The sequence below is a fragment of the Squalius cephalus genome (assembly GCF_949319135.1).
Source record: "Squalius cephalus genome assembly, chromosome: 12".
Classification (NCBI taxonomy): Eukaryota; Metazoa; Chordata; class Actinopteri; order Cypriniformes; family Leuciscidae; genus Squalius; species Squalius cephalus.
Genome location: NC_137133.1, coordinates 35,518,036 through 35,542,012, shown reverse-complemented (window position 1 = coordinate 35,542,012; position 23,977 = coordinate 35,518,036). Strand labels below are relative to the sequence as shown.

Here is a 23,977-nt window from a genome sequence, read left to right as displayed (position 1 = left end):
TGTTGCAGTCGTGTGTGTGGTTGTTGTTAGTATGCAGCGGTGGGCTGTGTTGCAGTCGTGTGTGTGGTTGTTGTTAGTATGCAGCGGTGGGTTGTGTTGCAGTCGTGTGTGGTTGTTAGTATGCAGTGGTGGGCTGTGTTGCAGTCATGTGTGTGGTTGTTAGTATGCAGCGGTGGACTGTGTTGCAGTCGTGTGTGTGGTTGTTGTTAGTATGCAGCGGTGGGTTGTGTTGGAGTCGTGTGTGTGGTTGTTGTTAGTATGCAGCGGTGGGCTGTGTTGCAGTTGTGTGTGTGGTTGTTGTTAGTATGCAGCGGTGGGCTGTGTTGCAGTCGTGTGTGTGATTGTTGTTAGTATGCAGCGGTGGGCTGTGTTGCAGTCGTGTGTGTGGTTGTTGTTAGTATGCAGCGGTGGGCTGTGTTGCAGTCATGTGTGTGGTTGTTGTTAGTATGCAGCGGTGGGTTGTGTTGCAGTCGTGTGTGTGGTTGTTGTTAGTATGCAGCGGTGGGTTGTGTTGCAGTCGTGTGTGGTTGTTAGTATGCAGTGGTGGACTGTGTTGCAGTCGTGTGTGTGGTTGTTAGTATGCAGCGGTGGACTGTGTTGCAGTCGTGTGTGTGGTTGTTGTTAGTATGCATTGGTGGAGTCGTGTGTGTGGTTGTTGTTAGTATGCAGCGGTGGGCTGTGTTGCAGTCGTGTGTGTGGCTGTTGTTAGTATGCAGCGGTGGGTTGTATTGCAGTCGTGTGTGTGGTTGTTAGCATGCAGCGGTGGGCTGTGTTGCAGTCGTGTGTGTGGTTGTTGTTAGTATGCAGCGGTGGGCTGTGTTGGAGTCGTGTGTGTGGTTGTTGTTAGTATGCAGTGGTGGGCTGTGTTGCAGTCGTGTGTGTGGTTGTTGTTAGTATGCAGCGGTGGGCTGTGTTGGAGTCGTGTGTGTGATTGTTGTTAGTATGCAGCGGTGGGCTGTGTTGCAGTCGTGTGTGTGTTTGTTGTTAGTATGCAGCGGTGGGTTGTGTTGCAGTCGTGTGTGGTTGTTAGTATGCAGCGGTGGGCTGTGTTGCAGTCGTGTGTGTGGTTGTTGTTAGTATGCAGCGGTGGGCTGTGTTGCAGTCGTGTGTGTGGTTGTTGTTAGTATGCAGCGGTGGGCTGTGTTGCAGTCGTGTGTGTGGTTGTTGTTAGTATGCAGCGGTGGGTTGTGTTGCAGTCGTGTGTGGTTGTTAGTATGCAGTGGTGGGCTGTGTTGCAGTTGTGTGTGTGGTTGTTGTTAGTATGCAGCGGTGGGCTGTGTTGCAGTCGTGTGTGTGATTGTTGTTAGTATGCAGCGGTGGGCCGTGTTGCAGTCATGTGTGTGGTTGTTGTTAGTATGCAGCGGTGGGTTGTGTTGCAGTCGTGTGTGTGGTTGTTGTTAGTATGCAGCGGTGGGCTGTGTTGCAGTCGTGTGTGTGGTTGTTGTTAGTATGCAGCGGTGGGTTGTGTTGCAGTCGTGTGTGGTTGTTAGTATGCAGTGGTGGGCTGTGTTGCAGTCATGTGTGTGGTTGTTAGTATGCAGCGGTGGACTGTGTTGCAGTCGTGTGTGTGGTTGTTGTTAGTATGCATTGGTGGAGTCGTGTGTGTGGTTGTTGTTAGTATGCAGCGGTGGGCTGTGTTGCAGTCGTGTGTGTGGCTGTTGTTAGTATGCAGCGGTGGGCTGTGTTGCAGTCGTGTGTGTGGTTGTTAGTATGCAGTGGTGGGCTGTGTTGCAGTCGTGTGTGTGGTTGTTGTTAGTATGCAGCGGTGGGCTGTGTTGCAGTCGTGTGTGTGTTTGTTGTTAGTATGCAGCGGTGGGTTGTGTTGCAGTTGTGTGTGGTTGTTAGTATGCAGTGGTGGACTGTGTTGCAGTCGTGTGTGTGGTTGTTGTTAGTATGCAGCGGTGGGCTGTGTTGGAGTCGTGTGTGTGGTTGTTGTTAGTATGCAGTGGTGGGCTGTGTTGCAGTCGTGTGTGTGGCTGTTGTTAGTATGCAGCGGTGGGCTGTGTTGCAGTCGTGTGTGTGTTTGTTGTTAGTATGCAGCGGTGGGTTGTGTTGCAGTTGTGTGTGGTTGTTAGTATGCAGTGGTGGACTGTGTTGCAGTCGTGTGTGTGGTTGTTAGTATGCAGCGGTGGACTGTGTTGCAGTCGTGTGTGTGGTTGTTGTTAGTATGCATTGGTGGAGTCGTGTGTGTGGTTGTTATTAGTATGCAGTGGTGTTGTTGTTAGTATGCAGTGGTGTTGGAGTCGTGTGTGTGGTTGATGTTAGTATGCAGTGGTGTTGGAGACGTGTGTGTGGCTGTTGTTAGTATGCAGTGGTGGGCTGTGTTGGAGTCGTGTGTGTGGTTGTTGTTAGTATGCAGTGGTGTTGGAGTCGTGTGTTAGTATGCAGTGGTGTTGGAGTCGTGTGTGTGGTTGTTGTTAGTATGCAGTGGTGTTGGAGTCGTGTGTGTGGTTGTTGTTAGTATGCAGTGGTGAAGTCGTGTGTGTGGTTGTTGTTAGTATGCAGTGGTGTTGGAGTCGTGTGTGTGGTTGTTGTTAGTATGCAGTGGTGTTGGAGTCGTGTGTGTGGTTGTTGTTAGTATGCAGTGGTGTTGGAGTCGTGTGTGTGGTTGTTGTTAGTATGCAGTGGTGTTGGAGTCGTGTGTGTGGTTGTTGTTAGTATGCAGTGGTGTTGTTGTTAGTATGCAGTGGTGTTGGAGTCGTGTGTGTGGTTGTTGTTAGTATGAAGTGCAGTAAGGGAAGACCCTCTGCTCTCAGGACTGCTGCACTGCTGCGAACTCAAACAAGCTGCTCATGGCTGGAGTTTCCTGACTCTGCAGTGCACTTATTTCCCCTGACAGAGAGACTCCCCTTAACCCTCTCTCTCTCTCTCTCTCTCTCTCTCTCTCTGATTTCCCAAGACTCACCCATCTCTCTCTTTCTGTCTGTCTCTCTGCCTGTCTATCTCTCTGTCTGTCTGTCTCTCTGCCTGTCTCTCTGCTTCTCTCTCTGCTTGTCTTCTCTGCTTGTCTCTCTCTCTCTGTCTCTCTGCCTGTCTCTCTGCTTCTCTCTCTCTCTGCTTGTCTCTCTGCCTGTCTCTATCTCTCTGTCTGTCTGCCTGTCTCTCTGTCAATTTTTTCAATTCAATTTTTTTCAATTTCAAATGAGCTTTATTAGCATGACTGTGAAACACAATGTTGCCAAAGCATCAACATATATATAATAATAACAGTGAATGTAAATAATAAAACAAATGTATAGATCATGTTATATGTACAGTAGCATATACAAATAGATAGATAAATAGACATAATCTATCTTCATAAATGAATACCTGTATAAACAGTGGGTCTCTCTAGCTGACTCTGGCGTTGTGAATAGCTAACACATATTTAGCCGCTAGTGCAGCTGTACTATCATCTTCTCCCAGTAAGAAGAACATTTTTTCAGTGTCACTCAGTTCAAAGAATGATGGAATCAAGATTTCAAATCTGGGCAGAAAGGTTTCTCTTATACAGGTGTATTCGAGCAGAAGAGCAGAAAGTGTTCCTCATCCTCGATGTGCTGTAGATCACAGTGTCTACAGATCCTCTGCTCTCTCTCTGTCCATGCTAGTCTATGTCTTCCTCTCTCTATCTCTAGATCATGGTCACTTAATCTGTATTTGGAGAGGATTTGTCTTTCTTTAAAATGTTTAATAAATAGATAACTGGCCAATTTAGTGGTTCTATTGAGGGTCGAGTAACATTGGAGTTTATTCTGGAGGGCAAAATGTGCTTTTAGTGCTTCATCATGAGTGACTTTTAGATGTTTGTGGATTTGGTTAATGATAGGTTTGATGGGGAGTATATTCTGATGGACGAGTTGGAGAGCGAGTGTGTTCAGAGGATGAGGTTCTGCTGAGGTTTCATTGGCGAGGAGGGCTTTATATTGCACTGACTCTGGATCAGACTGATGGAGGTGATGCCAGAACTGAACACATCTCTTCTGGATCTCGATGTTCAGCGGGTACAGGCCCAGCTCAGCCCTGCAGCCGGCAGTGGACGTGTTTCTGTGAACCCTGAGAATATTTTTGGCTATTTCCAATTGTAATTTTTCTACTGATGTTTTATCCCAATTTTTACAATTTAGTACTGGTCCCCAAATTTCACATCCATATAAAATTATTGGTTTTATTATTGAATTATATAATTTTATCCAGGTTTTAATGGGTAATTTTAAGTGTCCACATCGTGACTTTATAGCATAGAAAGCCCTCCGAGCCTTTTCACCGAGTGTTTTCACAGCCAGACCGAAGCGTCCCGAAGCGCTGATGTCGATGCCCAGATAGCTGTAGCTAGAGCTGTACACACACACACACACACACACACACACACACACACACACAGATATCTGTAGCTAGAGCTGTGCTGCAGGACCTGGCCTTTATACAGGAACTGGTGTTTGTGTCCCTGAGATCTGGCTTTCTTCTGGAACACCATGACTCTGGTTTTGTCCAGATTGACTGTCAGGGCCCAGTCGTGACAGTATTGTTCCAGCAGGGACAGGCTCTGCTGAAGGCCCTCAGGTGTGCGGGACAGCAGGACCAGGTCGTCCGCGTACAGCAGACATCTGACCTCTGACCTCTGTAGAGTGAGGCCGGGCGCAGTAGAGCTCTCCAGCGCTGATGCCAGATCATTGATGTAGATGTTGAATAGAGTCGGGCTCAGACTGCAGCCCTGCCTCACTCCACGTCCCTGCTGGAAGAACACACACACACACACACACACACACACACACACACACACACACACACACACACACTCACACTCACTCCACGTCCCTGCTGGAAGAACGCGGTTCTGTGGTTACCGATCTTCACCGCACTTTTGCTGTTGGTGTACAGAGATTTTATAATGTCAAATGTTTTTCCGCCGATGCCAATTTTTAGGATTTTGTACAGTAGACCATCATGCCAAATTGAATCAAATGCTTTTTTAAAGTCTACAAAACATGCGAATATTTTCCTTTGTTTGTCGTTGATGTTGTTGTTGATTAGAGTGTGGAGAGAATAGATGTGGTCGGATGTGCGGTGTTTTGGTAAAAAGCCAATCTGTGCTTTATTTAAGGTGTTGTGTGCTGAGATGTGTGAGATGATACTGCAGAACAGTTTTCCCAACACACTGCCCACACTTATCCCGCGGTAATTATTGGGGTCGAATCGATCACCGCTCTTAAATATGGGGGTGATGAGTCCCTCAGACCAGATCTCAGGGAAGTGTCCAGACCAGAACACCAGATTAAATAATTTGGCTAGAGTTTGAATCATGCTGGGACTGCTGAGTTTAAGCATTTCATTATTAATGTGATCTTGTCCACATGCTTTCTTTAATTTAAGATTTTTAATATGTTCTAATATTTCAGATATTGTTATTGATTTATCTAATGGATTTTGATAATTCTTAATAGTTTTTTCCATGTCTTCTAAAGTTTTCTTTATTTTACTCTGAGGTTGGTTGAGGTTGGTTTGTCTCTCTGTCTCTCTCTCTCTCTGTCTGTCTCTCTGCTTGTCTCTCTGCTTGTCTCTCTTTCTCTGCCTGTCTCTCTGCTTGTCTCTCTGCTTGTCTCTCTGCCTCTCTCTCTCTCTCTCTCTCTGTCTGTCTGCCTGTCTCTCTCTCTCTCTGTCTGTCTCTCTGCCTGTCTCTCTGCTTGTCTCTCTGCTTGTCTCTCTGCCTGTCTCTCTCTCTCTCTCTCTCTCTGTCTGTCTGCCTGTCTCTCTGTCTCTCTCTCTCTCTCTCTGTCTGTCTCTCTGCCTGTCTCTCTGCTTGTCTCTCTGCTTGTCTCTCTGCCTGTCTCTCTCTCTCTCTCTCTCTCTCTCTCTCTCTCTCTCTCTCTCTCTCTCTCTCTCTGTCTGTCTGCCTGTCTCTCTGTCTCTCTCTCTCTCTGTCTGTCTCTCTGCCTGCCTGTCTGTCTGCTCTGGGCACAGCTGTAATGAATCTGTCTGTTAGCATCTGCCTTCATCACATTCAATTCTCTGGACCACATCAGCAATTACTGCACAGCTTCAGTGTTACGACTACAACACTGCAGATCCTCTGCGTCCCGTTTCATCCTCTCGCTCTCTTTTCATCCTGCTTCCTTTTAAGATCTGCCTTTTCTAAGATCTTCTCTATATTTTCATGCTTTGCTTTGCTGTGACATTTACAATATTTGGTGCTGTTTGCTTAGGCAAGGATCATCACTACTATTTCTCACTGCTAAATTCTCATCGGTCAACGGATGTTCACATTTGTGCTTTGCAGTTTCTGTTTTCTAATGGTTTGGTCACATGATAAATGCCACTTACACAAAACATGTTCAAAACTTTGGGATCAGTAAGGTTTTCTTCTTCTTTAAAAAAAAAAAAATGAATACTTATATTCAGCAAGGATGCATTAAATTGATCACAACTGACAGTAAAGACACTTATTATGTTACACAATGATTCTATTTTAAATAAATGCTGATCTCTCTGTTTTCAGAGAGCACAACTGTTTTCAACATTGATAATAATCAGAAATGATTCTTGAGCATCAAATCATCATATTAGAGTGATTTCTGAAGGATCATGTGACACTGAAGACTGGAGTAATGATGCTGAAAATTCAGCTTTGATCACAGGAATAAATACATTTTACAATATATTCACATAGAAAACAGTTATTTTAAATTGCAATAATATTTCACAATATAATATAATATAATATAATGTTTTGTTGTACTGTATATTGTATCAAAATGGATCATGTGACACCAACAGCATAAACGGCATTGTTTTTTGCATGTCACATGATTGATAAGGTCATGTGACATGTGTGTGACAAGTTTGAGCATGCAAAAGTACGAATGAGATCTAATAACTACTAAGAAATAAAGTCAGGTTTGGAGCAACATTTTTTAGGTGAACTGTCCCTTTAAATCCCGGCCCTCCAGCACATTTGAGCATCTAAGCAGGATTTCCCAATATTACACACTATAACTCATAAAGGCAAAGCCAAACCCTTTGTGTCAGCTAAAGAGAAGACATGTCCTCCTCTCAGCAGACCTGAGTTCAGCTTCACTGCTCTCAGTCCTGAAAGCCCTGACCTCAGGTCGGCCCCCGAGGGCCACACACCTGGTGCCAGAGACTCACATTAGCATCTGCATGATCTGAGTGTCTTCTCTCATACTGGTGCGAGTGAACAGACCAGGCTGAATTATTCACCCCTGCCATTACACACACATGTGCCCCACAAAAGCACCTTCCTCCATTATTTAAAGCTGGCAAGTATAAGCACTCGCTTTTCCAGGAGCAGAGAAGAATCCGGCGCACTGGAGTGGGTGTTCGTGAGGAACCGACAAGCCATCAGAGAAAGAAGGTTAAATTTAGGCAGGGAAGAGGATTGAAGCCTCCGAAACCTAATTTACTCTTTTCCCACGTCAGTCAACAAGGATGAAACACGTCTACGGTGTTTATAAAGAAGCTGAACGCTCGCTGAGATCAGTGTGTGCAGGATTGTCATGCAGACAATAAAAACTGGTTTCATTTTTTTTTAAACTGTTTCAAACTAATTTTTTGGTGGACACACACTCACTCACTCACTCACTCACTCACTGAGCTGGACTCATCCATCCATCCATCCATCCATCCATCCATCCATCCATCCATCCATCCATCCATCCATCCATCCATCCATCCATCCATCCATCCATCTATCTATCTATCTATCTATCTATCTATCTATCTATCTATCTATCTATCTATCTATCTATCTATCTATCTATCTAGGTAAAAATTACAGTTATATGATTTTCCTTGTATTTCAATTCATTTTAATTGTACTTCTTGCAATTCTTGAATCCGGTTCAAATTCAGGAATTCAGCAGGAATATAAAGCAGTGGTTATTAGTGCGTTAACTAAAACTATTAAAAATTGTTTTCATTATTTGAAAAAATAAATTATTTGAATAAAATAAAATTTAAAGCATAAATATTAGATAACAACTTACACTTGAACAACTTACATTTAAAAAACATAAATGAAATTAATAAATGTTGCCTTAGCAGCTAACTCAAATAAAATAAGTGGAAGACATTAAATGAAATAACAATCGATTATATAGAGTAAATCTATATATAAGTATATATACATAATCTATATATAAGTTATATAGAAAGATTGAAATGATAATGAAAGTGACGAAAGCACATAACAAAATTACTAGAGCATAAACTAAAATTAAAATTAAATAAATGAATTTTCTATTATTAGTTAACTGCATTAGTTAACATGAACTAACAATGAAAAATACTTCTACAGCATTTATTAATCTTAGTTAATATCAATCTCAACATTTACTAATACATTATTAAGATCATTTTTTTATCTGTTAACATTAGTTAATGAACTGTGAACTAACTTTTTTCATTAAAGGTGCTCTAAGCGATGTCACGCGTTTTTTAGACCAAAACATTTTTTGTCCCATCCAGCAAACATCTCCTCACTATCCGCTCGCTGCCTGTCCCCTGAACACACTGTGAAGAAATGCGGTCTCTGTAGACAGCCCAGGCTCCACAAACGGCAACAAAAACAAACTGGCCCAGCCTGGACCACGAAACATAACAAACAGTGTTCCTGCCAATAACCGACAAGAATGATTTGGGGGTGGGGTTTGGGGGGTTAGTGCAGTGCACATGAAGGGGGGGTTAAGTTAGCTAGAGGAGAGATGTCCTAGACAACAACTAACGTTAAAAATGTATATTCTTGAGAATTTTGATATGGCCGACACACGACCAAAGAGACGACGTTCCGATGAACAAATAACAAAGAAGAGGGAAAAGGAGAAGGAACGCGGAGTCCCGAATTTACATCGGAAAAGCGTTCAAAAGGTGGCGAGAACTCCGCCGGCAGAAGGGCTTCCAATCCGACATTCAGCTGGCTCTGTTTTTGCTGGACAGGGTAAATCCAGTTTGTTTTTTCTAAATGGTTCATGACTGTTTCAGGAAGCACAGAAGGGAGGGGGAGGGGACGGGATGAGGAGGAGGGAGGGTCGAGCTAGCCTCCGTTTTGTTTGACAATACTTCGAATGTCAACAAGAAGTGACATCACCCAGCATCGCTTCGAGCACCTTTAACTAACATTAACAAAGGTCAATAAATGCTGTAAGAATGTTTTGCTCATTGTTAGTTCATGTTTACTAATGAGACCTTATTGTAAAGTGTTACTGATGCTGTTTCTCCCACAACTTCACAAATCGTGATATGATGAAACCCATGAAGTGGGAGAAAGAGAGTGTGTGAGTGGGCAGGTCACTGACGAGTTTATTAATCCCACTTCCTTAATTAAAGAGAAACGCTCAATGGACAGCAGTGAAGCACGCGGTGACTCATCACACACACACACACACACACACACACACACACACACACACACACACACACACACACACACACACACACACACACACACACACACACACACACACACACACACACACACACACACACACACACACACACACACACACACACACACACACACACACACACACACACACACACACACACACACACACACACACACACACACTTACAGCGATGCCAGAAAGTATTTGGGCACTTAAAAGAGTCTGAATGTAATTGCATTAGATACAAAATATTAAATAAAGCGTCTCAAAAGCTGCTTCTTTTCTTTTTTTTGAGTCTCAATGTTGCATTAACTGGTGTTTTGGTGATTTTTGTTCCACAGTAGTGGCCAAAAGTGATGTCCTGAAGGTGTTTTGGTTTTTATTCTTAGAATTAGAATTAGAATTTGAATTTGAATTTGGCTATTCTATTCTTTATAACCTTACAAGTGCATTTTTGAGGGAAGAACAAAACACTAAGGCATTACATGTTTCAACATGTATCAACTTACATACATGTACTACATGTATTAACTACATTAACCCGGCGGGTAGATTTGAAAAAGTTTTCATTTCAAAACGCTCTACGTCCACACTAGCTCTTTCAAGTGTTTTCCAAAGGTTTCTCATCCACACTTAAAACGTCGGAAAACGCTCGATTCACATTCACAAGCGCATGCGTAAAACCTCGTAAAGCTGACTGAGATGATACAGACAGAACAAGACATGATCAAGTTATCACGCAATCCTACCGGCAGGATCATTTTATTTAGCAAAATATCTCAGCATCACTGAAGCGTCCAGTGAGTGTCCTCTCACTCACCATCATATGTTTGGTCTAAAACACGACTGTATTTCCGTCATCTATGCAGGACTGTGATATGAAGAGTGTGCAAAGTAACATATTTTAGCAAATGTGTGAAAGTGAATAGCACATAACAGGCATAATACTGTTATAAACATGAATATTTATGGGTCATCGTTTTCAAATACCTCAAATTCCACACTACAACACACAAAAACAGCGTTTTCGAATGTATCCACTTCGTTTTCGTTGCTAAAAACGGCGTCTTAGTGTGGACGTAAGGCCAAAACAGAGAGAAAAATACACGTCTTTTAAAGGGGTGGTTGATTATGATTTGACTTTTTTAACTTTAGTTAGTGTGTAATGTTGCTGTTTGAGCATAAACAACATCTGCAAAGTTACGACGCTCAAAGTTCAAAGCAAAGGGAGATATTTGCTTTTAAAGAAATCGCTTTTTAAGGACTACAACAAACGGCTGGTAGAGACTACACGACATTCCTCCCGGGTTAGTGACATCACCAACCCTAGAATTTACATAAACCCCGCCCCCGGAACACGATTTATAGATTATCAAGACAGAATATGCTAATCAATGACTAGAAGATAACTACATATAAGCTACATAAACTCATCAACTAACCATTCAGAAATGTCCTGTTGCTTCTACATGTTGTCACTTCTTCTTGAGTCTCTCCATCTTTGTCTGAATCCGGTTTGAACATAAAAGGCTAAAAGTTTTTGAAATTTCCAGTGCATGTCTGTGTGAGTGCAAGCTCTTGAAGCTCCGCCCCCTGTGCTGGGAGCAGCAGCTCATTTGCATTTAAAGGAACAGACACAAAACGGTGTGTTTTTGCTCACCCTCAAAAAGTGACAACTTTAACATGCTGTATAAAAATATCTGTGGGGTATTTTGAGCTAAAACTTCACATACACACTCTGGGGACATCAGAGACTTATTTTACATCTTGTGAAAAGGGCATTATACCAGCCCTTTAAACGAAAACGTATCAGTGTGGACAAGGCCTAAACTTGGTAACGGTATTTATCTGACAAAATAATTTGGCAAAAAAGGCAAGCTACAGGTTTTATGCTAACACTTTAGTTTAGGTTCCAATTCTCACTATCAACTAGTTGCTTATCAGCATGAATATTACTAGGATATTGGCTGTTTATTAGTACTTATAAAGCACATATTAATGCCTTATTCTGCATGCCCATATTCTACATCCCAATACCTTACTAACTATTAATAAGCAGTAATTAGGAGTTTATTGAGGCAAAAGTCGTAGTTAATAGTGAGAACTGGACTCACTATTAGTGTGACTGGTTTTATTTTAAAAATGCACAGAAAAACAAAAAGCTCAAAGGAAAAAGCATACACTGACTACAACAAAATCAGTTATTAATATTTTGTTTTTTCTCTCTTGTTTTTGCATGTTCATAATTTTTTTGTCTGGCCAAAGATTATGTCAGCACAATTTCATTGCGTTATCACAAACAAAACAAATGCACAACTATGCTTATAAAATCTTTAACCCATTTTTCATAAATGAATATTTAAATAAGGCTGGACATCACTTTTGGCCATTATACTATTGTTTTAGCATTTCAAACAGATTATTTTTTCATAATTTTTTTCTCCAAAAATGGATCTGATGCAATGGCATTCTGACATTTATAAGTGTGACTGACGAGTCTTTTTACAGGCCTATAAAGCTTAAAACACACACGAAAGCAGCGCTCTTACAAAGTATCATGACATGTTACGTCACAATCTATTAATCTTAACACACACAAGCTCATGTTCACCATCCCTTTGACAGCGGTTCCTTTTTACTGTCGATCACGCGTTACAGCGGCTCTTAATGAGTCCAGAGCGGAGAGACCTCACTGCCAACATGAAACACTCACAACACATTTTACTTTCATAATGCGACACTTCTGAGTGAAACAATGGAAAAACGGATTAAGACTTGGTTTTATCCATTAACAATTGATGTGGGTGTTACATATCAGAACGTGTTCGCAGGGGAATTATTACATTCTGATGAAAGATTACAAAAACAATTATTTTTTTATTTTATTTAAGAATAGCAATCACTGCAATGATTCATTTAAAATAATTAGGGTCAATTTTGATTTCATGTTGACTTTAAGATTGCAGAAAGCTCCATTTTTTCTTCTAGTTTTTTTTCTTCTTTTTTTTCTTTCAAACACAATAATTCCCTGTGTGTGAAGAGATGAATTTGATCCCAAATCCATTTGAAAGGTCAGTATGTCCGAGTATTTGGAGGACATGGTTGGTTCATTTGTGTGTTTATCTGTGAAATTATGGAGGAGGATTTCAGGTTCAAAAGGCTTTCATTTTTTAGATGCATTAACTCCTTTTGCATACACACAAACACTCACACTCACACTCACTTTCACACTCACACACTCTCTCTCTCTCTCACACACACACACACACACACACACACACACACACACACACACACACACACACACACACACACACTCACACTCACTCTCACTCTCACTCTCTCTCACACTCACACTCACACTCACACTCTCTCTCTCTCTTTCACACACACACACACACACACACACACACACTCACTCTCTCTCTCTCACACACACACACATACACACACACACACACACACACACACACACACACACACGCACACACGCACACACACACTCACTCACTCACTCACTCACTCACTCACTCACTCACTCACTCACTCACTCACTCACACACTCTCACACACACACACACACACATACACACTCACTCTCTCTCTCTCACACTCACACTCTCTCTCTCTTTCACACACACACACCCACACACCCACGCGCACACACACACACACACACACACACACACACACACACACACACACACACACACACACACACACACACACACTCACTCTCTCTCTCTCACACACACACACACACGTGTGTTTAAATGGAGCACTAAAGCGTAAAGATGTATTTTGTCCAGATGAGACTCTCTTGATTTTATTTTGGCTGATAATAAAGTTCCAGTCTCTGTCACGTGTATTTAGAGATTCCCTTTATACAACACACACGTTTCAAAGCAGCTTCACAGTAATACACAGGAAAATAATGGTGTAAATGTTGCAAAATAAATCAATTATGAAACAATTTAAATTTCAGCTGTAAAGCAGCTCAATGGAAGGCAATAGTGTCATTATTAATTTTAATAACACATGCGGATGTTGTGAAATTCATCAATTTCTAAACAAATTCAATTTCAGCAGTAAAGCAGCTCTATATTAGATATAGTGACATTATTCAGCTCAATTTAGATTCAATTCAATAATGTTGCAAAGTTCATCAATTATGAAACAAAACAAGGTCAAGTACAGATGTATGTGAATGCAAACACTCGTGCATTATTGCATTACATAATGTGTCATAAGTGTCATAATTCATAAGGAAGTGTTGCATGACGTTGTATACTTGTGTCATTGGTAAAAGAGGATAAAAATGACAGATGAAAAACTAAAAAACATTAAAGAGAAAGATCTGCACACTGTTACTTTATTCCTATTTATTGATTTAGAATAGCATCTGAGAACATCTGAACATTGCTATTTTTAATCCACAAATGGAATTAATGTAACAAAGCAATGCAATGCAAATCTCTTTCTTTCAGATAGAGTCATTAGTCACATGACATTTACATTCAGGCGGTTAACGGTTAGCTCTCTCCAGGCATTATATGATATGATAATATGATTATTATATGACATGATGATTATATGATAATGATCTGTTGAAAAAGACATGTAAGGAAAAAGTTTTTTTTTTAAATGCACATACTCAACTGGTCATGCTAAATAACCAATGTGGATTGTACTGTATCTTATTCCTATTTATGACTTTATCAGGCGTCTAAATTTAGCCGCTCGTGTAAATGTGGCCGATGCATGTCTCTTTGATACACGTGTGAGATTGGAACGCCGCCCACACAATCCAGATTCACTAGATCTAAGGAGCAAGAAAGAATGAGAGAGAGACAGAGAGAGAGAGAGAGAGAGAGAGAGACAGAGAGACAGAGAGACAGAGAGAGAGAGATGTGCTGTCTGCCGCAGAGAGTTTCCTCATTGGCAGTTCAGTGACTGAATTTCAATGGTCCTGCTGTGGAAGGAAACAAGTTCAGACAGAATCCAGCGCAGCGACATGCAGAAAGGTGATCTGGATCTATAAAATCACAGCTCTGGGGTAAAAACACACACTGAAGGAAGCCTTTACGAGAGTTACCGGGGTGAGACATAAAGCTGGTTTCCTTCTCGTTTCCATTTGTGCTGAAAACACTAACCACTGCATTGCTGCCGAAAGATTGACTCGCAATCTCTTATCACTGCCAGGTCAATTCTCACACACACACACACACACACACACACACACACACACACACACACACACACGCACACACACGCACACACACACACACGCACACACACGCACACACACACACACACACACACACACACACACACAATTCAGTTGTACTTTAACAGAAAACAACAAGTAGACAACAATGCACTGCACTTTACTAATGAGGCATACAAACAGCGTGACGAGTTGAAAGTAATGACTGTAATGACAGCACTGTGTCAAATGAAAGCAGAAGCGCTCTGTCACTGTCACAACGATTTATCGCACATTTTATCAACTGACTGGTGAAAAATATAAGGTTGTGCGAAATTTAAAATTGAACAATCAGGCTCCTTTTCAAGTTATGGGTATGAATATGAATTGAATTGGACACAACATGCAGGAAGAGGAATCAATCAATCAATCAATCAATCAACCTATCAATTAATCAATCAATCAATCAATCAATCAATCAATCAATCAATCAATCAATCAATCTATCTATCTATCTATCTATCTATCTATCTATCTATCTATCTATCTATCTATCTATCTATCTATCTATCTATCTATCTATCTATCTATCTATCTATCTATCTATCTATCTATCTATCTATCTATCCAGCTAAAAGGTTGTCTGAGCTGAACTACTTTCCTTGGTCCCCTTAATAGTAACTCATGTTTTGTAGAAGTGACAGGAAGATGGCGGTCCTTCTCAAGGTCACATCGGGTTTATTTTTAGGTCAGTACTCACCAAGGTGAGGATGCTAAAAAAAAAAAAACTTTTGAAGACACAGTGCTGAAAGAGAGAGAGAGGGGGGGGGGGGGGGGGGGGGTAATTAAATATTTCTACTGAAACAAGACCTAAACTACTGGTAAGAATCGACTAGAACCCTTTCGGTTGGATTTATTAATCATGTAATCCTTAATTGCAGTAAATCAAATCTCTTACCTAATGACATGCTAATTTACATTTGGCTCCAGTAGATTAGTTTTCCATGTACGGCATGATTTCAACAAATCAAACCGTTGATGGAACCAGTGTTGTTATTGTTAACTAAAACTATTAAAAAGAAGGAAAATTAGAAACATGCACATTGCAACTATCTAAAATAAAAAATAAAAAAATTACTAAAACTGAAATCTAGAACTGAAAGCTAAATTTAAATATTTAAAAAACTACTAGAAAATGACTAAATGAGTTTGATAATACAGTCCTTAAGAAAACTCAGCAAGAAATCATTCATATGTCAAATTATGTCCTCATAAAATGTATGCAATTCAAGTGAACAAAAAGTTAAACGTCTCCAACAACAGCTCTCCATGGTGTCCGGCTGTGAAACTATGACCCCACCCTACATCTTGGAGTTGTTGTATGCTTGTCAGGTTCCTAAAACCTCCACAGTGTTGCTATGCCAACCAAAGCTCCTCTCAACCCCAGAGAAGGGGACATGTATGGTCACATGACCCTGCTGTCATTGGGGAAGATGGAGCAGATGTGGATGAGGCCTTACGTCATTGGATGATTAGTCAAGCGCAGGCACACAAGACTGAAGTAACAACATGGACTGATGTCAAAGGTCAACAGTTTCAACTCTGATCCCAGATAGACATTTATCTTTACATTGTTGATAATATAGATACTTCAATGACCTGTAAGTGAGAGTCTCAGATGTGACTGGCAAGATAGAGATAGGAAAGGAAATCACTTTTCAACAACGTGAAATCCCACAGCTGCACAAGAGGGAAGAGCAACAGCAAGGAGAGAGAGATTTCTGAAAGGTCAGATGACACACACAGACTGTGATATCTCTCTCCTCTTCCTTTTTACCTTCCTGTCTTCATTTCCCTCAACACACAGGCCTTCTGAGATACAGAGAAAGAGAGAGAGGGTCACTAGTAGAAGTGGAAATGGTACATTTGTTACCAAGACAAATATTGGCTAGCTTCCTGTTCAAATGTCATCCTTGTGTAGAGGGGGTCACAAAAGTAATCAGACGCATGACAAGCGTGATGATTCCGTGTTCGTGTACGTGTCTGCTGGCCTGTATATGCTTGACTGACAATGTGTGGTGATATAAGCTACAGGCTTCAAGGGTGTTGGATATCCATGCCGACACGGAAATCAAATTGAAAGCATATGACAATGCAGGCCAATACACCAGTGGTTCTGTAACCTAGTGGTTAGAAGGTGCATGTGAACTATCACCACTGTGCCACTGAGCGGGATACTTTAACCTGAGGTTACTCCAGGGGGGCTCTCCTAGTAAAGTGCACTGATAAATGGCTGAGCAATTCAGAACAATAGTAGGAAAACACCCCAATATCATCAGGCTTGGTAGCCAAAAGGTTGTATGTCTGAGCCCCACAAGGCTCGATCTATGAACTATCACCATTGTGCCCTTGTGCAAGACTCTTAACCTCAGGTTACAACATAGGACTGAAAGTGTTTTAAATGTACTGATAAAAGCATCTGATAAATGAGATAGTCCTGAACAATGCAGGCCAATACACCAGCAGCATTGTTTCCCTTGAAAATCCATGAAATATCTGGTCTGGATACCAAATGGTTGTATGTTCGAACCCGACAATCCGTTATAGCAGGGGTGCCCAACCCTGCTCCTGCCGATCGACTGTCCTGCACAGTTCATCTCCAACCCTAATCAAACACACCTGCCTTTAATTTTCAAGTGATCCTGAAGACCTTAATTGGTTGCTTCAGGTGTGTTTGATTAGGGTTGGAGATGAACTGTGCAGGACAGTCGATCGGCAGGAGCAGGATTGGGCACCCCTGCATTATAGTATGTATCCTGAGGTTACTTCATGGAGATTGTCCTTGCTATAAGTAACTTCATGTAAACATAATGTCATGATTTTAAGAATCAGCCACTGAAAAACCCATATCAGTTCACAACTAATCTGAATACTTAGAGCATGTCCTCCTCTACATCTCTGGATAAAAGAGTTTGATAAATTAACATACAAACCAATACCCCAGTAACCCTGACTACCCTGTAAATTTCCTCTAGAATAGTAGTTAAATATTTGGCACGGTTAACCAATAGCTTGTGGATTCAAACCCACCTAGGTTTGATGCATTGTGCAACTGAGCAGAATAAATATCCCCAGGTTACTCCCATGGGACATTCCCTGTAATAAATGTACAGATAAAAGCAAGGCTGTAATTACATTTGGGGACCAAATACAATAATTTATGAATCAATATCATTGACCACTAATCTGAAAACTGGGGGGACGTGTCCCCTCTCAATGTCCACAGCCCTAACTAAAAGCATCTTTACAGAGCAGAACATGTAGGGAAATACCCCCGTGAGAAGTGACTGTGGTCTGTATTTCAGCAGCATGAATCCGATTCAGCACCGCGGACAGCGTCATCGAGCGGCCGCTGTGCGTTTCAGAACCGCGGACAGCGTTCATCGAGCGGCCGCTGTGCGTTTCAGAACCGCGGACAGCGTTCATCGAGCGGCTGCTGTGTGTTTCAGCACCGCGGACAGCGTTCATCGAGCTAACGCTGCATTTCAGAACCACGGACACGGACGCTGCTGGTTTCCCTGCTCTACAGTAGTGAGGAGGGGGGAGGTGAAGCGGGGTTTCCCTCAGTGCTGGATGGAGCTCCTCTCTCTCTCTCTCTCTCTCTCTCTCTCTCTCTCTCTCTCTCTCCATCTCTGCACATTACCACCTTCAGCAGCGGATTTCCATGAGAGGGTTATCACATCACACGAAAATCCGTGGCCTTCACGTTCCCCCCCCCCCCCCCCTCTCTCTCCCCTCTCTCCCCCCCTCTCTCCCTAAAGCTGTATTATCCTGCCAATTCGGGAGATTTCAAGCACAAAATGCCATCGTTCAGTAACTCGGTGGCTGCATTTCATTTCCTTCCATTTTTGACACAGGAAGGAGATTAATCGCATATTATAAAGCCTTTGCTAGAACATTTCAGTCGTCATAGACTAGCATCACAGAAAAAAAATCCCGAATGGAAATCACCGGCGAATGCATGTTTGCATTAACAAGACTGTCATGCAGAGAGGAAACCAGCATTCTGCCCACGATTCACAGCCATCCTTACTAATATCAGCCCACTGCATCCACTGTCTCTGACAGTAAATCACATCTTTATCACCGATGACTATCCGGCCAGGTACAAATAATACATCATTCACTGAATTAAACGTGCTCGTGAAACGCTGTGGTGTGAACATTGAGCTCTTTTTAAAGGTTTAACATGCGAAAATGAAGAATTCAGTAGATAAAACTACAATCTCCTCTGAAATTTCATAATGACATCAAAGATACAGATTAACCAGAAGCTGTGCTGCTTTATCGTGCAGGGGGTTGGCAGGTAAATTAATCTCTGGCAAAGAGGGGGAAAGGGCATTAAATCACCGTTGACCAGCAGAGAAACACGCAAACACACACATGCAATCACACACACACACACACACACACACACTCACACACACACACACACACACACTTGGGAAGGATTGGCACCGCTGGCAAACAGCTGGAAATACGCAGCCGTTTCCCCCAAAAATAAACCACACGATGACATAAAGGATTCTGGCCTTTACCTGTCAAGACGCCGACCCGGATTTGGTGGTCGTGGTTTGTTAAAATCATCCCGTCTGACGCCATATTCAGCACCGCTGTCGCCGCACTGAGAACTCCAGGCAGAGCCGAGAGCCGAGCGCATCGAACTCTGGAGGGGGAATGAGGGAAGCGCGCAGGCCAGAGCAGCAGAGCGAAGATTCAGCGCTCAAATCTCACCGGGAAATCAGCAAAAAACAAACAAATGTTTTTAGAGCTTTACATAATTTCAGAGTTTTTGTAAAACACGCTGTAATTATGCAAACTAGGTTAATTTACATTTGTGGTCAGTAAGACGTTTTTCATACTTTTATTTAGAAGGATGTATGAAATTGATAAAAAGTGACAGTAAAGACATTTAGCCTATAATGTTTTACAAACGATTTCTATTAAACATAAATTATGTTTCTTTGAACTTTCAATTCATCAAATAATAATAATAAAAAAAAAACGTATCACAATTTCCAAAAAAAATAAATAAATAACTGAAAAAAAAAAAAAAAAAAACTGTTTTCAACATTGATCTTTTTTTTCTTCGATTCAGCGTAATGATTTCTGAAAGATCATGCGACACTGAAGACTGGAGTAATGATGCTGAAAATTCAGCTTTGATCACAGGAATAAATTACAGTTTAACAAGGGCCTATAGATTATAAAACAGTTACTTTAAATTTCAATCAATTAAATACAGCCTTTGTGATAATAAGTGACTTCTTTTATTTAAAAACAAAAACAAAAACAAAAACAAAAACAAAAACAAAAACAGAAACAAAAACAAAAAAACGTTACCGACCCTAAACTTTTGATGGTAAAATTTGGTAACACGTTACAATAAAGTCCAATTTGTTACAGTTTTTTTAATTAATCGCTGTTAATAAAAACACAACTGTTCATCATTAGTTCATGTCAGCTCAGGTCTTTTGATTTTAATAATGTATTAAGAAATGTTGAACATTAAGAAATGTTATCAAATAGATACAACCTTGTTGTAAAGTGCTACCATAAATTACTCTTTAGAATTTGAAATTAGTTGGTAAATTACTTTTTATTTTACTTTTGTAAATGACTAATTGTTACATTACATTACTGTCACAGAACTGTGCTGCTAGAATACACATAAATCCACAGGCATCTGCAAAGCTAAACAGAGAGAACGGCTTACAACACATATCCCAGACGAGACCCGACAGCAAATATATAGACACAGAGGACTGAAGTATACAAGCAAATTAGGATAATTAACTACACACACCTGAACTAAATGACAACTAACTCAACAGTGGAAAACGGTGCAAACTAAAAACAAAGTCCAAACTAAGTGAGACTGTGACAATTATATTATATTATATTATATTATATTATATTATATTATATTATATTATATTATATTATATTATATTATATTATATTATATTATATTATATTACATTATAGTTATATTAAGTTATGTTATTATACATTAAGTCGCTGTTTGGATTTAAACAGGCAAATGTTTAATAGTCTATGATTGGATCATTATTGCAGTGATTATTATGTTTCTATCATGTTATATGTTTGGCAAAAGTTCTTCTAACCCTAATTGATGGAGTGTGTAGCTTTTCATTTCTTAAACACCCATGTATGAAGACACATCATGACCATATTCCAGATGTCAAGATTCATCAGACTCAGATTGTGAAGGAATGGTTGTGAGAGAGAATGAAGAATCATTTTCACACATGAATCGGCTCCTCTGAGTCCAGAGCTTAAACTCATTGAAAGTCTTTGGGATTTAGGAGACTTTACAGAGAGCTGGACTCTTGCATTGACAATACAAGATCTGGACCAAAAACTGATGCACCTCTTAACATCACAACAGTTATTTCCATCAAGAGGTGCATACATTTTTGGTCAAGATCTTGCAGTGTATTATATTATATATATTAGTTAATAACACTACTCGTGTTTCCCAACCTTTCTGTCAAACAGACTTGTGTTTCTAACTCATACTATGATGGATATCAGTATCAGATTCACAGAGTGACTTTCTCCTTTCTCCTTATAAAACGCCCGAGCTCGTTTTAATTATTTGGTCTATTCTTGCCAAAACGCACTGTTTTTGTGTGTGTACCTTTAAATGCAAATGAGCTGCGGCTCCCGGCACAGAGGATGGAGCTTCAAGAGTTTGTGTGTGTGTGTGTGTGTGTGTGTGTGTGTGTGTGTGTGTGTGTGTGTGTGTGTGTGTGTGTGTGTTAGCAGCTCCGATTACCCCACACAGACACACACTGAACATTTCAAAAACTTGTAGCCCTTTATGTTCAAACCGGATTCAGACAAAGATGGAGAGACTCAAGAAGAAGTGACAACATGTAGAAGCAACAGGACATTTCTGAATGGTAAGTTGATGAATTTTTGTAGCTTATGTGTAGTTATCTTCTAGTCATCGATTAGCATATTCTGTCATGATAATCTATAAATCGTGTTCAGGGGGCGGGGTTTATGTAAATTCTAGGGTTGGTGATGTCACTAACCCGGGAGGAATGTGGTGTAGTCTCTACCAGCCGTTTGTTGTAGTCCTTAAAAAGCGATTTCTTTAAAAGCAAATATCTCCCTTTGCTTTGAACTTTGAGCGTTGTAACTTTGCAGATGTTGTTTATGCTCAAACAGCAACATTACACACTAACTAAAGTTAGAAAAGTCAAATCATAATCAACCTCTTTAAGTGTCCCCAACTAAGCAAGTCAGAGGGCCCACAGAAACAACCTGCACTGGCCCTGCTCAGATATATTAACAAGAAACATGACGGTAGAAATGAATCACTGGCTCTCAGGAGTATCTGGACGGCATCACTGGATGGTAATGCGGGGGCCACACACACACACACACCTGTAGTCTGGCTGAATGCCACACTAGTAATGCATGTGTGGGCTATATTGTACATTAACTCATAAAGAGCTCTATCGATTTCTTTCCTGGACTCACAGAGCATCTCAGAACAATGATGAGTCAATCACCACTCGGGTCACAACCGATGTCTGATTTTTTATGTCTGGCGTTTTTATATGCATAGGCTTTGAAACACATGCAGGCAGTCGTAAGTCTGTGATTCTGAACCTTCATTCTGCAGATGATAGCAGCTCTGACCTGTTCATACTCACAGCCTGAAGCAGAAGCCACGTTTCTATTTATAGCGCGACATCACGCTTCTGTGGTGTGTAATTCCTCTTGTTTATTCTCATAAAAAAAAAAGAGAGAGCGAATCTCTTCTTCCTGTGCCAAGATTCATTATTCATGAGCAGATTTTACGCTGGGAACTGGGACGCTGCGTTCACTGACCAACACACGGTCTAAAGACAACGTAACGTGTCAATGCAACACTTTACCGAGAAATGCTGAGAAAACAGCCATTGCTGTGCATTTTCTGAGCGGTTCTGAGTGGTTATTAGCACACTGCATTCATGTGGCCTTAGAAAAAAAGGTTCAATGGGATTCTATATATAACCTTAGAGTTCTTGATTCAGTTTTAAAGAAAAAATGTTTCTATATAAGGAGAAATGCCTTAAATTAATGCATTATACTTTCATGTTTAACAGGCCATTTTTATAGTGATAAAGTATATTTATGAGCTGTTGAATTAATAAAAAATGTATTAAAACAAAATCCATAAAAAATGTGTACAAAATTAAAACTTAATCATATAATCAATATGATTTCATGATGGAACCTAAATACAGACCTTATGCACTTTAAGCGCAAAGAGGAGGCGTGTTCCGGCGCAAACGTTCCCTGGTGCTATTTTGCAGTTCCAGAAAACAATTCCGCCACAGACCAGGAAAAACCTAGTCTAAAGTCAGTGGCGAGTTTTCAGTGGCGTGTTCAGATGCTATTTTAAGGGCGCATGCTTGGCCATAATGTAATATATATGTAATATGTAATATAATGTGCACAACACGCACACACTTTGCTTCTCTCATCTACACAGACGCAGCAGTTGACGTTTTTGCAAACCATACATAATTACAAGGAAAAATATTACCACACGAGGGAAATCATTGTGGTGTCCATGAAGATGTGAAAAAATAGGCATAAATCTAGCTTACACATTTACCCAAATTATTATACGCCTGTTTAACCGAAGCTAATTTGGGTGTGTTCCTCCATCCCCAATGTCACTTCTCTGTGTTTTACGGCCCTGACGAGAACGTCGGTCTCCTCGGCTGTGAACCGCTCCTGGCAAATCCGCCGTTATTATAGCAATCCGCCATGGAACAAGCGCTCCTGCTTTTAAAGGGAATGTGAGATGACGCTCTGATTGGTTTATTTCACGTTACGCCCAAACCACACCTATGAGTAATGAAGCTACTTCAGACCAACACATTTTAGATTTGCATCGGGCGCAAGAGTCATTTATCCCGCCGGTATAATAGCAACAGCGCCCAAGACCCGCCCACAAAGTTACTTGCGTTTCACGTTTAATACTTGTGTTTCAGATCATTAAAATAGGGCCCTATATTTCTATTGCATCACTGTCGAAGAGTAATTAGGTGGTGGATTTACTTAATGTAGAGTTATTGAAGGTTATTATGAGCATTGTGATGTTTGAATCGGATGTCATGACAAATATCAATAGACTGGGGAGATTTTAAAATTTCATTCATAAATCTGTAAGATCTTACCTTCATGCTGTGGAAATATAAACCGGAAGACAGAACTCAACGAGCACAGAGCTGAAAGGGGGCGGAGCTACAAAAGCTCTTTATATGAGGTGACCCTTTACGGAACCTTTTCTTCTACG

The 23,977-nt window shown here is 40.8% G+C and overlaps 1 protein-coding gene across 11 annotated transcripts in view; it reads right to left on the bottom strand.

Annotated features, from left to right (window-relative positions):
- The window catches only part of gphnb (gephyrin b), a 103,531-nt gene extending 84,199 nt beyond the window's left edge, over positions 1-19,332 (bottom strand). For 4 of the 11 annotated variants that reach the window (XM_079887991.1, XM_079887992.1, XM_079887995.1 and 1 more), the window contains exon 1: positions 19,188-19,332. In XM_079887991.1, coding sequence (XP_079744117.1) covers positions 19,188-19,251 — 64 coding nt within the window. In that variant the 5' untranslated portion in view covers positions 19,252-19,332. Of the gene's footprint in view, positions 1-10,825; positions 10,923-19,187 lie in introns of those variants that run through there. The other 7 variants (XM_079887989.1, XM_079887990.1, XM_079887993.1 and 4 more) reach the window with 4 other exon arrangements.
- Between the last annotated feature and the right edge of the window lie 4,645 nt (positions 19,333-23,977).